This window comes from Vanessa tameamea, chromosome 3 (genome assembly GCF_037043105.1).
Source record: "Vanessa tameamea isolate UH-Manoa-2023 chromosome 3, ilVanTame1 primary haplotype, whole genome shotgun sequence".
NCBI lineage: Eukaryota > Metazoa > Arthropoda > Insecta > Lepidoptera > Nymphalidae > Vanessa > Vanessa tameamea.
The window spans coordinates 2,699,879-2,713,163 of NC_087311.1; the positions used below are offsets into that span (position 1 = coordinate 2,699,879).

Below are 13,285 nucleotides of genomic sequence, written 5' to 3' on the forward strand. Positions count from 1 at the left end.
GCTAAAAGTATTTTTAATATAAAAAAATAATAATATCAATAACTAAAATAAGTTATTATTAAATAGCTCATTTTCGAAGTAATCGGTACAGTTTATAATTCCCTGATAAACTCTAAAATTGGAGCAACGCTCTTATCAATACAAGGACGGATTGTAATCACATGAATATTCGACTTAAAAATAATTATCGTAATATGAACCTTATTCGCCGCTCTTAAAGTCTAAATATAATGTCACATCGTCTATTTTTACAAGTCGCCTATAATCTACGGCTTCGCCGCACATCGGACATTTTCCTTCTTCACGTAACAATCTATAACAATAAAATCATTTTAATCAATAGTTAATATAACTTTATTACAGTAAAACGATAACGCGACCACTTACTCTTTGAACTCCGATAATATGGCGGGAAAGTCGCATTCGGGACACGCCGTTAAATCATCTTTAATGATGTGCATACCCTGGGAAGATTAAGATCAAGTTTATAATAATAAATCAATTTTTTTGTTGTATATGAAAATAATAAAGTTCTTATAGATCTTCATCGTACCTATGATGTCAAATAGATACAAATTCAATTATTTTTATTTTAAATATTAAATGTATGTTATTTAATATCTTTTTGCGTACCCTATTATTTATTTCTACATAATTAGCTCATCATCGAGCAACTTTTAAGTTTAGGTCACTGGCTGTTCTGTCTGGTCTGTTTAATTTTTTGATTTTGCCATACCTACATAACTGAGTTTTGAATTTGACTTTGTATTAAAATGAAAAACCCTAAATTTTACATTAGTTTACTTAATATTCAAAAAGGAATTGAATTTATTAGGCATGAAAATAATGAAGGTTAATTTTATATATTTTAATTATAATAATTTGTCTACAAAAATACAACAGTGGAAAATAATAAAATTGGAAGAAATAGTTTAAGCCTCATTCCAATTTTTTTTTATGGTATAGTTTGGCGGACGTGCATATGGGTCACCTGATGTTAAGTGGTCACCACCGCCCATAGACAATGGCGCTGTAAGAAATATTAACCATTCCTTACATTGCCAACGTGCCAACAACCTTGGGAACTAAGATGTAATATCCCTTGTGCCTGTAGTTAAACTGGTTCACTCACCCTTCAAACCGGAAAACAACAATATTGAGTACTGTAGTTTGGCGGTAGAATATCTGATAAGTGGGTGGTGCCTACTCACAGGGGCATTACTCCCTTTTATTTGACTATGAAGTTGCCAGGTACAAAAATGCGTTATTAATGATCATCAGTATACATATTATCTAACACATAATCTTTGTCATCATCAACAGATGGTTTTGATTATTATTTACGACTTGTGAGCATCGTACTCAAACATTAAATGTCGCAGGATTGTTAAAGTATATAAATATCGTCTACAGTTTTACTATATTCCAACGGCAGAAGTAAAGATCTGGTGCTTTCTAAATGGATATTCTTCGGTTTGTACGGTGGGCTCACCGTGGCGAGACAGAAGGGCACGTCGGCCTCGCAGCGCGCGCAGCGCAGCTCGGCCGGCGCCAGCGCGGCGCCGCAGCGCGGGCACGGCTCGGCGGGCTCCGGCGGCGCCGCCTCGCGCGGCGGGTGACGCACCACCGACTCGATCTTCTTAACGTACTTTGGCTCGATCTGATTTTATTTTTACAAGAACATTTATAAGTAACGGTCTCCCCTACATTAGCACAAATATTGAGTATGTAGCTGACCTGCGACCGGTATTCCGGCTGCATGAGCACGCGGGCCCAGCGATGCGCCTGCACCCGCAATCCTGCGCGCGCGCACTCCAGCACCGTTGACGTCAGGATTGAAACTTGATCTGTAAATAATTTGAGTCAGATATGTAGATCTTGATATTTCGATTACATTTACAAGAAAGAAAGACAAGTTACGTTGCTGCGTCGGGAAAAATGAAACTTCTGCGGCCGTGCGCAGTAGCAACCTCGCGGCGAGGTCGTGCCGACCGCGCTTCACGTGCGTACGAACCTGTGAACGAAAAAGTAAAAGTCGAAAAAATCATTTTCACGAAAGGAAACCCTCTGATAAAGGAACGACTGAGTAGGGCACTTAGAAAAATATATTAATATTTATTTTTTATTGAGCACAGGAGTGCATTTATTAGCTTAGCAATAATATTAAACAAAATATTCTTCAATCCTGATTTAAGAGTAATGTGGAACGAAAAGATAATGTAGTAAGCTAAAACACGGCGTTATGGCAGCACAAGCTAGAAATAACAATACATCAATGCGCCGGCGCGGCCCAGCGCTCACCAGTATGTAGGAGTGCAGCAGCGCGAGCGCGCGCGTCAGGTCGCGCGGCGCCGCCACCCCCCGCGCCCGCAGCGCGCCGCACAGGCCGCGCGTGACGTCACGCGCCTCGCGGTACCGCCCCGCGCCGCACTCCGCGCCCGCTATGATCACCTGGCGCGAGCGCGAGGAACGGTTATTATTCAAATTATGAACATATTTCTATTTTTTATTTATTCATTTAAAAGGCCACCAACAAAGCACATATGGAAAACAAAGTCAAACAGGTATAATAACGCCACCAACACGTGTTATTAATCTATCTATGTAGAGTATAAAATTTGAACAAAATTAAATGGTGCTTCAAACACAGGTGACGCCGCAATCGCGTATGTAAGTATTATATTGGCATCAAAAAGATACCCGCTTGCCACAAAGCTACTAGTACGAATGTTAAATATAAAAATCTTACAGCTGTTTTCGCTGCTTCTGTGAATTGTTTCTTAGCCATGTAAAGTCGAAACAAATAACGCGGATCACGTGGATTGCCATCAACTTCACCCAACAAAAACTCGATCAATCTACAATAAAGTTAAATTATAATGAAGAAACTACACTACAATAAAACGATTAAATTTTAATAAAATATAAACAAACTCTTTATCGAAGCGATATTTAAATTTAATATTACAACTCCTTTTTATTTTTAAATAAACCAATCACGTACCTCCTAGTTAGTCTATCGTCATCGCAGGCCGCGACCACATCTGTCGCGATCGTAATAGCCTCATTCTCCTCCCCCTCTAACCTTCCCGCTTTCAGTAAATGTGACATCGCCTTATTATACTCCCCAGCATGAAAATAAAACTTCCCTGCCAGCAGATCATTCTTCTCTCCCTCGAAATGCAGCGCTAAACTCTTGAAGTCCTCTGGCCTCGCTTGCGACGTCTGTATTAAAATCTCTCCGTATAAACTGAGCTTGCCATTCTTCCTAGCCAATTGAAATGCCTCGTCGTAACACAATGACATAATGAGAAATTTAATTGCCGACGTCGGGTCGTCGCTGTTTTGGAAGTAGTTAGCGACCATCTTAGCTCCCTGGACCGATTTCGTTTCTTGCACCAAATTCACAGCCTCGTCGATGTCGTCTAGCTTGTCCAAATTCAATCGTATCGCCGACTCGTAGTCCTGGGCTTTCAGATACGACTTCAGAGCGTCGCCATATCTGCCCTCCGCTTCTTTAGCCTTAGCGTACTGCAAGTGAATGCTCGGCGAATTGATCTTCGGTATCAGAGCTTCCACTTTCAACCAGGATTTCAATTTAATATACAAGGAGGCCGCCCTCTCCGCGTTCCCCGCGTGATCGTACAGGGCCGCCGCGTGGGAGTACTGCTTCTCCTCCTCGAGGAGCTGCGCGCAATCCTTGAGCAGGCCGACGTCGTGCGAATACTTCATCGCGGTGGTGATACCTCGCACGACGTCGCCGCACCGAATCGACATACGAGCGATGCCGGCCTCGCACTTCGCATTATGCTCCCTCGTCCTGACGTCGGCCTGGCTCCCGGCGATCGCGCTCCTCTCGTAGTTGGCGAGCGCCTCGTGGTAGTCGGCCCTGGAAGCGGTCAAACGAATAAAAACGTCAGCGAAGTCGAGTCACGAGTGGCGGCGGCACCGGGGCGGCTCCTCGGCGCGGCACTCACGTGAGCTCGAGGTGCTCGGCGCGCGCCAGCGCCAGCGCGGGGCGGCGCGCCGGGCACGCGGCGTCGGCCAGCGCGGCGGCGCGCGCCCAGTCGCCGCGCGCCGCGTGCAGCTCCAGCGCCAGCGCGCCGCCGCCCTGCAGCCAGCGCGCCGCCGCCTCGCCGCGGCCCGCGCACGCGCACAGCGCGCCGCTGCAAGCACGCCACGCCCGGGGGACTGTTATTATGCGACGCGTATGCGACGCGTATGCGAGTGCTCTGGCTCTTTGCGCTCTGTGGTAAACGTTCACATCGACCAAAGAGCTTCGACGATTCTAGATCTATTGAGCTGTGATATATAAAAATGTGTCAACGTATATGAGTGGTCATATTATCAATGTACTCAATGTTTAAGTCGTTTTGTATCTTGAGCCTTGAATACACTGGCTCACTCACCCTCGCCTGGAACACAGCTATGCAAAGATTGGATATATGCAGATTTAATAACCGATGATAACAATCTAATGGTTCCTTTAAGCGGCCTCATACAAGATCCAAAATATCCTGTGAATCTGTATAAACTGAATTTCTCTAAAACAAATAAACATTCTATAAACTGTGCTTTTATTTTTTCCACTTACCACAAAATGGGAAGTTCTTCAATATGTGATGCGTCTTCGAGAGCCCAAACCATAGCCACGTCGTTTAATTTCGTGTAAACTCTAATAGCTGGAACAATATTCATTTTAATCATTATATTTTTTCTACTTATATAACTATACAAATTTAAAGAAAAGCGACTTTAGATGACTTGGAAAACAGTAAGTTTTGTAAAATTACAACTCCGATTTCTTAAGCGTTCGCGAGGTTATTTATTGCAGTTATCTCTCTGTGAGACGATTCAGTAAGAAAGATCTAAATCAAAAACTCTAAACTATGTAACACAAGCATTATAAAACTAGTGTTTAGATCGTCAAACAATTACCACCGACCACGTGTTCGATTGATCAATTAATGTACTGAAACATTTATTTTTAATGAAATAAAATAAAAACATACATATTCTTTACTTTATGTTAACGATGACGGCATTTCTACATGAGGATAGAAATACTGATAATGGCGAATAGATGATAAAGACAGCTGAGGGCATCATACTGTACGTCTTCTTCAATAATAAACAATAATCCAAAATAAATTCGGTAAGAGTAAAGAAATAATATAAGCAAATTTTACCAAATTCCACGTTCAAATCAGCAATTGCCGCTTCGCCCAACTTCCTCCACATTTCGTCCTCTTCCACCGCGTCACAGAACAGCCACGCTTCGGAGAAGCGTCGCAGCAGCAGCAACTTTTCGATGTGCTTCCTCTGATTAGCCAAACGTTTCTCTGTATCGACGTCGGCTAGACCGCTCGTGTTATGCGACTCCAAGGCAACTTTCATCACACTGAAATGATTATCAGTTGTATTTCTGATTTGACTAATTCTAAATCACAGGATTTGTACAGCTAGCTTTACTGTTGAAATTTTAATTATTTAAAAGTTTAATTTCATCATGTCATAAATTAAAAAATGCTCGCGAAGTAACTTCGACGAGTCCACTGTTTCACGGTGGGAACTATATCTTCCCGAAAAACGACAAGCGATAAACGTCCCAAGTTAAAGTAATTTAATTTGGATAACTTTTGAGGTGTCTGTTTGTTTTCAGTGAATAATATAATGATTGTTAGGATTTAAAGTAATACCTGGTAAAATTTAGTTTTATATACTCACTTCCCCCCACTGGCGTACACGTACACGTCACCGGAGAACAAGATGAGCGGTATCTGGTCGGGCAGGAGGCTGGTGCTGGCTATGAAGTCCACGTGCGAGCCGTGGGTGGAGTGCGGCGAGTAGTAGTACGTGTCCACGGCGTCGCCCGTGTACACCGCGAACACGTTGCGGTCCGACAGGCAGATGTCCCATATGGCGCCCTTATAACTGAATCGTCAACATTTTTTCTACGATGAATAAGTGGTCACCTGGACATCCATATACAATGGTACTGTAATATTAACAATTCTCTAAACTAACGCAGTCAGACGAATGATGAAATCAAAACATAGCAATCGAGTATTAATGTTTGTAAAATAATAGCCATAAAATGTCTCGACACAGGCCTTCTATCCTTTGCAGGGACACATATGGCGTTTATTTCAGCATATTGCTCTCCTACGGATTGGTGATAGATGTATCAAAATGTCATCCAATACATGCAGGTTTTTATTGTCTCGCCCCACTCCATTCACCTGCGCTCGTGCGGCAGCGCGCACAGCTCGGCGGCGGGCGCGCTGTACACGTGCGCGCGGCGCCGCTCGTCGCGCAGCAGCGCGCGCGCGCCCGCGATGTCGCAGTGCAGCGCCGCCACGCCGCACGCGTGCTTGTAGCGCGAGCACGTGCGCCACTCCTCCACGCCGAAGTACTCCACGTGACCTTGCTGCGAATCGACGTCGATGTTTACTATTATTACTATCTGTGGTATCTCTCGGTCAGAAGATCACAGCCAGTAATATATATGTGGGTCTTATCGCTTACGTCTGTGACGAATATGAAGAAATCGGTCGTGAGATGAATGTCGACTATTTTCGCCCCCTGCATGTGCGGTTCCGGGAATATCATCGCATCCCGCTCCGGCTGCGACGGGTCAGGCGCTTCGATCTGTGAATGCACAGTGCGAAGATCAGCTCTCGTGGTCATACTGCGACGGGCCGAGGAGGGGGCGGCGGGCGGTCTCACCGCGTGCAGCACGGCGCGGCCCCGGCACGCGGCGGCGGCGTAGTGTCCCGCCACGCGCAGCGCGTCCACGGCGGCGGGGTACTGGCGCCGCAGCGGGGGCCCGCCGCCCAGCGGGTAGAACGAGCCCTGCTGGCCGCTCACGCAGCACACGTGCGCCGCGCCCAGCGCGATCACGCTCGGCTCCGTCGCCACGGCGTAGCTCGCGAGCGCCGTTGGTTCCGCTGGAGAAAATTTAATAAGACCACTTAATTACCTCATTCTTATTTCCCTTTCGAACACACTACAAACCATTCGTTGACTGGGCTGAATAACTATAGGTCGATATTATAATTGACGTAAAAGAAAAATGGTTGCGAATTAACTGCACAAACAAATTTTATAAATTGATGTCATATAATGCTGACCCTTGTTGACCGGGTCCGGCTCGTCCCCGACGGCGATGCACTGGTAGACGGTGAGCTCGGTCAAGTTAGTGAGCGTGACGGCCCTCGTCCCGTGCGCGGCGTAGAGCGGTGGCAGCGTGGTGACGTACACGCCGAGGTACCCGCGGCCGGCCGTGGCCAGCAGGCGCCCGTCGGCGCTCCACGCGCAGCGCTCGGCCCCGCCCACCGGCTGCACCGAGCCGCACACTTCGCCACTGTTCCATACATCTATCAACTTCAACCTAAATATTGAAAATTACAAACGAGTAGTGTCATTCTATTCTTAAGCATTTTTTTAAATATAAATATTTTTTATAGACTAAACAGCACTCACTGTCCATCTCCACACGAAGCGGCCTGTCCATTCAGTATAGAGATATCTGTCAAATTGTCCTTATGATTCTTGACTTGGAACAATTCCTCTCCCACTTCTTTTATATAAGTAGATATAGCTATTATATATCCCGCACTAAATCCAATAAGAATGTAACCATCACCATACCACTTATAAGATACGATGGAACCATATCTTTGCTGAAATGCCAGCTCTATAGGATTTTCAGGATTAAGTAGATTGTATAAGTATAATGTTCTCTTACCAACCACAAGGCTAATCTGTAACAAAGATAAAGATTTTACTAAGATTTTACGAGTCATAGTTATAAATTACACTTTCTATATGTACAGGAAAATAAATTAACACAAAGTAGGGACAAAGAGACTGCGTAAATAGTATTCTATCAGTCAGCGGTGACCTCTCTGTCATGGTCTTACCATCAGGTGGCCCACTTGCATGTCCTCCTACCATACTGATAAAAAAAAAAATAATATACATTAATATTAATTATATACATCAAAAAAGGTTATATAAGATCCTTATATTTTCAATCTGAATATTAAACAAAATTTGAATATAAAATTGTATGAATAAAACTGTGATCTTACTGTATTTTCACCTGCAATCCTTTCATCTGTTTTCATTTCGGAAAACTGTAAATCATTTGGAATATCACGCAAAGTAATCATTCTTAGCGTGTCTCCATCTGAATTATTGATAGATAAGTTTTTATCATCTGAAGCAAGCACCAGTATGCTGTCTCTATTCCAAGCCGCACATGTGATTTTCTTTGTATGTTTTCCTATTATGGGTATTCGCCTAAAAAGTCATGATTTATTATTACAATATATTTATATATTGCTCAATTTATATTTATATATCAACTAATAAATTTGAAACACCCTTCAAACATACACATATATTTTCATGCAGAAGAAAAAATTTAATTTGCAATAAGTATTCAATAAATTATTTTTATTACTAACTATAAAGAAAAGCTAAGTATTTTATTTTTATTGGTTTTTTCTTAAAACATATGAAAGTTTAAAATTATAATGGAAGTACATATTATTTAAAATAACTTATAAACATAGTTGGATTAAATGTATATTGGACTTTTTTTTATCCTTATTCATTTAAAAGTAAATTTCAAAGATTTTATGTCCCAGTAATTAATATATATATATTGTTTTTATAAATTAAATTACTTTGTAGTGTGGTGGTTATATAATGCTAAGTTTCCTTTCTGGGTTCCTATTGCTAATAATGGTTCTCCATAAGACCATGCCAAACAAGATGGAGGTTCACGAAGCCCAGTCTCTATGTTTACTCGTTTGTTGGCATGGCACTCCCATAACAGAACAGAGTTGCTGTTTGGCGTAATGATGGCCAAGTAGTCACCATCATTGTCCCACTCCATCCCCGCACAAAGGCTAAAAACAAAAAACATACTATTGTTGCATATTTATAACAATAAAGTTTCAACACACAAAGCAACTTAAAAGTGAGAATTAATCATTTGATTTATTTGCTTTTAAATCTTACTAAAATAATGAAAGGAATATTTTATATATTAACACTCACCCCGAGAGTTTTAATCTCTCCTGCAATTGGCCTGATCGATCATGAATAGCCACTGTGGCATCCGTACCAGTAGTTGCAAGCAAGGAGTGTGACTCCCCCTTTTGCCATAAAAAATATAGCTCTCCAAGGCCATGAGGTTGTTCAATAGTATAAAGTAACTGCAAAATATTTAATTTTTAACTTATGGGGTAAAACATTAGAAAAAACAGACAGTTACTAAAGTATAGATTGTAAAAATGTGTAATGTAGTGTATATAATGAAACAAACTTACTTTTGGAGAGTACATTTATAATTTATTATTAGCTGTTAGATAGGAATCATCAAAATATAGCTCAAATTTAAAAAAGGAGTCAATTTTTTTATCTTTGGCATCCATGCAGAATAGTAATCATTTTTTATTAAGTTAGTAAATAATATTAAGTTATATGTCGCTTTTTGATTAATAGCTGTTTTACAATTATTATTATTATTATAAATTAAATTTTGTATTATCTTTGCTTAAACTTTTTAAATAATTGTTAGTTTAAAGATGTTAAAAAGTTTATAATTGTTGGTTGACGGCTGTTGCTAAGCAACCGTAAAAGTCCTTATTTCGTTATAAAAATAGGTCCTACACATAGTGGTTTCATTTATAATTTTATATAAAACTTCAAATATAATAATTCATTACAAATCGAAGATTGTCTGCATTATTCAAATCATATTTTAGATACCACATGTGAATATATAGTATTATTATATAATGTCATAAACAACCTTATGTGATAACATAGAGTTAACACTTAATTAAAAATCAGGAAGGGGAGTGAAACGTAACAATTATGATTGATTTTGATAGTATTAATTTATAACACAATATAACGTCAAATAATTTATTTTCAAAATCATCAAAATTAAACCCAAGGTGTAAAGTTGGCTTAATAAAATAATATGTTATGGTGTTGCTGTATTATTGAGTGTCATATTTTCAGTTTTCAATATTGACAAAATAGATAAATTTACCTGCTAATTGCCATAAATATATGAATTAACTTGTTACTATAAATAAAATTAAATACTTAATTGTTTCAAATCAGAAGAAATATATACAATTATTTATAATTCAACCGGTAATTTTACGTTGAAAATGAATGTTTAGCAATATTAATTACGAAATCACAATGGTTACAAAATTAAAAAGAATTTTACTACGAAAGGTAAAATATGTTTTGATTAAATTAGTAACTTATTCTTATTGTTTTATTGGGTATGATTGTTTTAGTTGTTTTACAAGTACTGTTCATTTAGGTTACAAATATTTAATAATTCTTTTTTAAGGTTTTTACACAATCTGGATTGGAATCAAACGTAAATACTATAAATCTTAACCATATGCATGTTTCGTATAAGCATAAAGAAAATATATTCATAGTAAATTTAGCAAGTGATAGCATACATAAATTAGAAAAAGGAAATAAAAACCATAAAAGCGATAACCGTGAGCAGATAGCAGTGGATATAGACAGGAATCTTTTTGTAAAATATGTTTTAGAAAACATTAGTCATGAACCATTGCCTAATCCAAAACCAAAGAAAATTGTTATTGATTTTAGTTCACCAAATATTGCAAAACCATTTCATGTGGGCCATTTAAGGTCCACAATAATAGGTAATTTTATTGCAAATATAAATAAATATTATCACAATGATGTGGTAAAATTAAATTATTTAGGTGACTGGGGCACACAATTTGGTCTTTTGCAGTATGGCCTGCAACAGAAAAAAATTGCAGTTCATGATCTCTGTAATAATCCTATTCAAAATTTGTATGAAGTATATGTGCATGCTAACAAGTTGGCTTCCATTGATGATAATGTACAAAAACAGGCTAAGAAATACTTTTCCGACATAGAGCAAGGAAGGTCTGACTTGGAAAATTGGAGAAAAATTCGTGAAATAACTGTCCAAGAACTAGAAAAAATATATCATAGATTAGGCATAACATTTGATGATTATCACTGGGAATCGGATTACAATGGTGTCGCAATAAAGACATTAATGGAAACATTAGAGAATCAAAATATTATCACTACTGATGATTTAGGGAAGAAAGTAGCAGAATTTAACAATAGGGCTATCACTGTTTTAAAGAGTGATAACTCTACTCTATATCTATCCAGAGACATTGCTGCACTATTAGATAGGTATCAAAAATATAGTTTTGATAGGATGCTATATGTGGTAGACAATGCTCAAACTGATCATTTTGCTGCTGTATTTCACATAGTTGGGAAACTAAATAAAGAATGCACTGAAGGCTGTGAACATGTAAAATTTGGTAGAATTAAAGGCATGAGTACAAGAAGTGGAAATGTTGTGTTTCTCAACAATATACTAGATGAAGCAAAACAGAAAATGTTTGAAAAACAACAAGAATCTAAAAGTAATTTTCATCTATACCAACATTTTCTAATTATTATTTAATACATTTTTTAATTTTATTTTGCATGTAATCATTTCAGATACTAGAACATCGGCTATAAATGAAGAAACTTGTGACATACTTGGTACAACAGCAGTTATATTAAATGATTTAAAACAGCGTAGACAAAAAGACTATGTTTTTGATTGGGACAGGGCACTGCAGAGTGAAGGAGATAGTGGAATCAAATTGCAATATCTTCATTGTAGACTTTGGAGTTTAGAAAACAATACTGGTGTAACAATTCCAACATTTTGTGAACCAGACTGTCTTACTGAAGAAATCATTGGTGAAGTTGTAGCAGAATTAGCGAGATTTGAAGAAATTCTAAATCAATCATTAAAAGTAAAAGAAGCCTGCATCATTGTTAATTATTTATTTCGTTTAGCCAGACATGTAAATAGAATGTTTAATGACCTTAAAGTTAAAAATGTTGATAAAGATCTAGGATCTCAAAGGTTGCTAGTTTTTCATTCAGCAAGGATTGTAATTAAGACAGGCTTGGAAATTTTAGGTGTCAAGCCTTTATATGAAATGTAATTTTTTAAAGAACATCATTCACCAGTTTAAAGATAAATGAATATTTTACAATAAATGTTTTAATATTGCACTTTTATCCCTTTTTTTATAGGGTAACCCTGATAATGAAAATATACTAAAATATTTGATGATAAATAATAATTAAATGACTTACTTTAAAGCTAAATTAAACATACCTGGCAAAATATACATAAAAATATATAATTATTACATCTATAACATATAAGTTATTCATTTAATTACAATTTAAACAACTTTGTTATTATTGTTATATTTTTTATAGTTACATTACTCAAGATCTGGTGATGATTGACGAGACGAAGTGAATAGCTAGCCTTAATTGTACAGAGTACATGTAGAATATAGATTAATGTTAATAATGATTGATACGAAGCATCGATGATCGTTAATTTCTCCATTTTTGGTATTTATTATTATTGACTTTGTTAAAAAGAGGAGTAGTAATCGAATTTCGTCTAAAAAATAAAAAGTATATACATACAATAGTACACAGCATTTTTACATTATTGTTTCTTAGCAAGATCTGAGAGAAATCTTATAAGAAAAATATTATATTAAATAATGCACTTATTGCATGATATGAGCAGAAAAAGGGGTACTTTCATTTGATATCAATTCTAAGTCATTCGAAATTTTTTTTTACTACATTGCTTACCTAAATATGATACAAATGTAGTGGTACAACCGTTGGTATGATAATATAACTTTATATTATTCATCTTAATTAATGCAAAATAAACATGAAAGTAAATTGTCTGTTCAAATTTTCGGAGTATGTTGTTCGTATGTCAACAGCAAAAATAAATACTATTAAATATTAATTATGATTACAAATATAGCCTTCCGTCAAACTATTATTTAGTTATGATTGAACTATAATTCCCGCAAAACATGGATTCGCTTAAGCCGGACAACATTTTTGTTTGTAAAACAGTGTTGACACAAAATATTTGCAACAATTTTTCGTAAATCCTGCAATATTTATCAGGAAATATTAACACGATGTTAATATTCACAGTTATTTTCTTTATCAAAGCAAATGTAATAAATGAAAATGCTTTTAATTTTTTTGATTCAATTAAATAAAAACATACAAGTATTAAATAACTATGATTTGTAAAATTATATTTTTCCAGTAAAACTTTCTGTTTTTCAAACCTTTTCTTGTTCTATTTACATAGTACAGAAAT

The 13,285-nt window shown here is 37.7% G+C and overlaps 2 protein-coding genes across 3 annotated transcripts; one reads left to right on the top strand and one right to left on the bottom strand.

Annotated features, from left to right (window-relative positions):
* Positions 1-50: 50 nt before the first annotated feature.
* On the bottom strand, positions 51-9,522 carry LOC113397097 (WD repeat-containing protein 19). Its single transcript, XM_064219647.1, has 21 exons — positions 9,345-9,522; positions 9,073-9,230; positions 8,697-8,921; positions 8,097-8,307; positions 7,486-7,766; positions 7,134-7,393; positions 6,730-6,950; positions 6,529-6,651; positions 6,243-6,430; positions 5,728-5,934; positions 5,190-5,401; positions 4,595-4,682; positions 3,978-4,166; positions 3,005-3,889; positions 2,750-2,858; positions 2,302-2,451; positions 1,921-2,014; positions 1,738-1,847; positions 1,493-1,660; positions 388-464; positions 51-313 (listed from the first exon to the last, which is right to left on the bottom strand). The coding sequence occupies exons 1-21, from the start codon at positions 9,357-9,359 to the stop codon at positions 202-204; spliced, it is 4,083 nt and encodes a 1,360-aa protein (XP_064075717.1). The 5' UTR covers positions 9,360-9,522; the 3' UTR covers positions 51-201.
* Positions 9,523-10,080: 558 nt separating this feature from the next.
* Positions 10,081-12,113, top strand: LOC113397568 (probable arginine--tRNA ligase, mitochondrial). 2 transcript variants are annotated; one of them, XM_064218057.1, is made up of 4 exons: positions 10,081-10,269; positions 10,391-10,721; positions 10,785-11,495; positions 11,575-12,113. In XM_064218057.1, the coding sequence occupies exons 1-4, from the start codon at positions 10,204-10,206 to the stop codon at positions 12,072-12,074; spliced, it is 1,608 nt and encodes a 535-aa protein (XP_064074127.1). In that variant the 5' UTR covers positions 10,081-10,203; the 3' UTR covers positions 12,075-12,113. The 2 variants fall into 2 exon arrangements, with proteins under 2 accessions (XP_064074127.1, XP_026491767.2); XM_026635982.2 differs by having other exon boundaries at positions 10,391-11,495.
* Positions 12,114-13,285: the final 1,172 nt, after the last annotated feature.

Excerpts from the sequence above, each read along its gene's own strand:
- LOC113397568 (XM_026635982.2), top strand. The coding sequence starts at position 10,204 with ATGTTTAGCAATATTAATTACGAAATCACAATGGTTACAAAATTAAAA. Across the intron at positions 10,270-10,390 it reads AAAGAATTTTACTACGAAAG|GTTTTTACACAATCTGGATT; the intron begins GTAAAATATGTT and ends TTCTTTTTTAAG. Across the intron at positions 11,496-11,574 it reads AAAACAACAAGAATCTAAAA|ATACTAGAACATCGGCTATA; the intron begins GTAATTTTCATC and ends TAATCATTTCAG.
- LOC113397097 (XM_064219647.1), bottom strand. Across the intron at positions 6,652-6,729 it reads GCCGCGCCGTGCTGCACGCG|ATCGAAGCGCCTGACCCGTC; the intron begins GTGAGACCGCCC and ends GTGCATTCACAG. Across the intron at positions 4,683-5,189 it reads TGATTTGAACGTGGAATTTG|CTATTAGAGTTTACACGAAA; the intron begins GTAAAATTTGCT and ends ATATTGTTCCAG.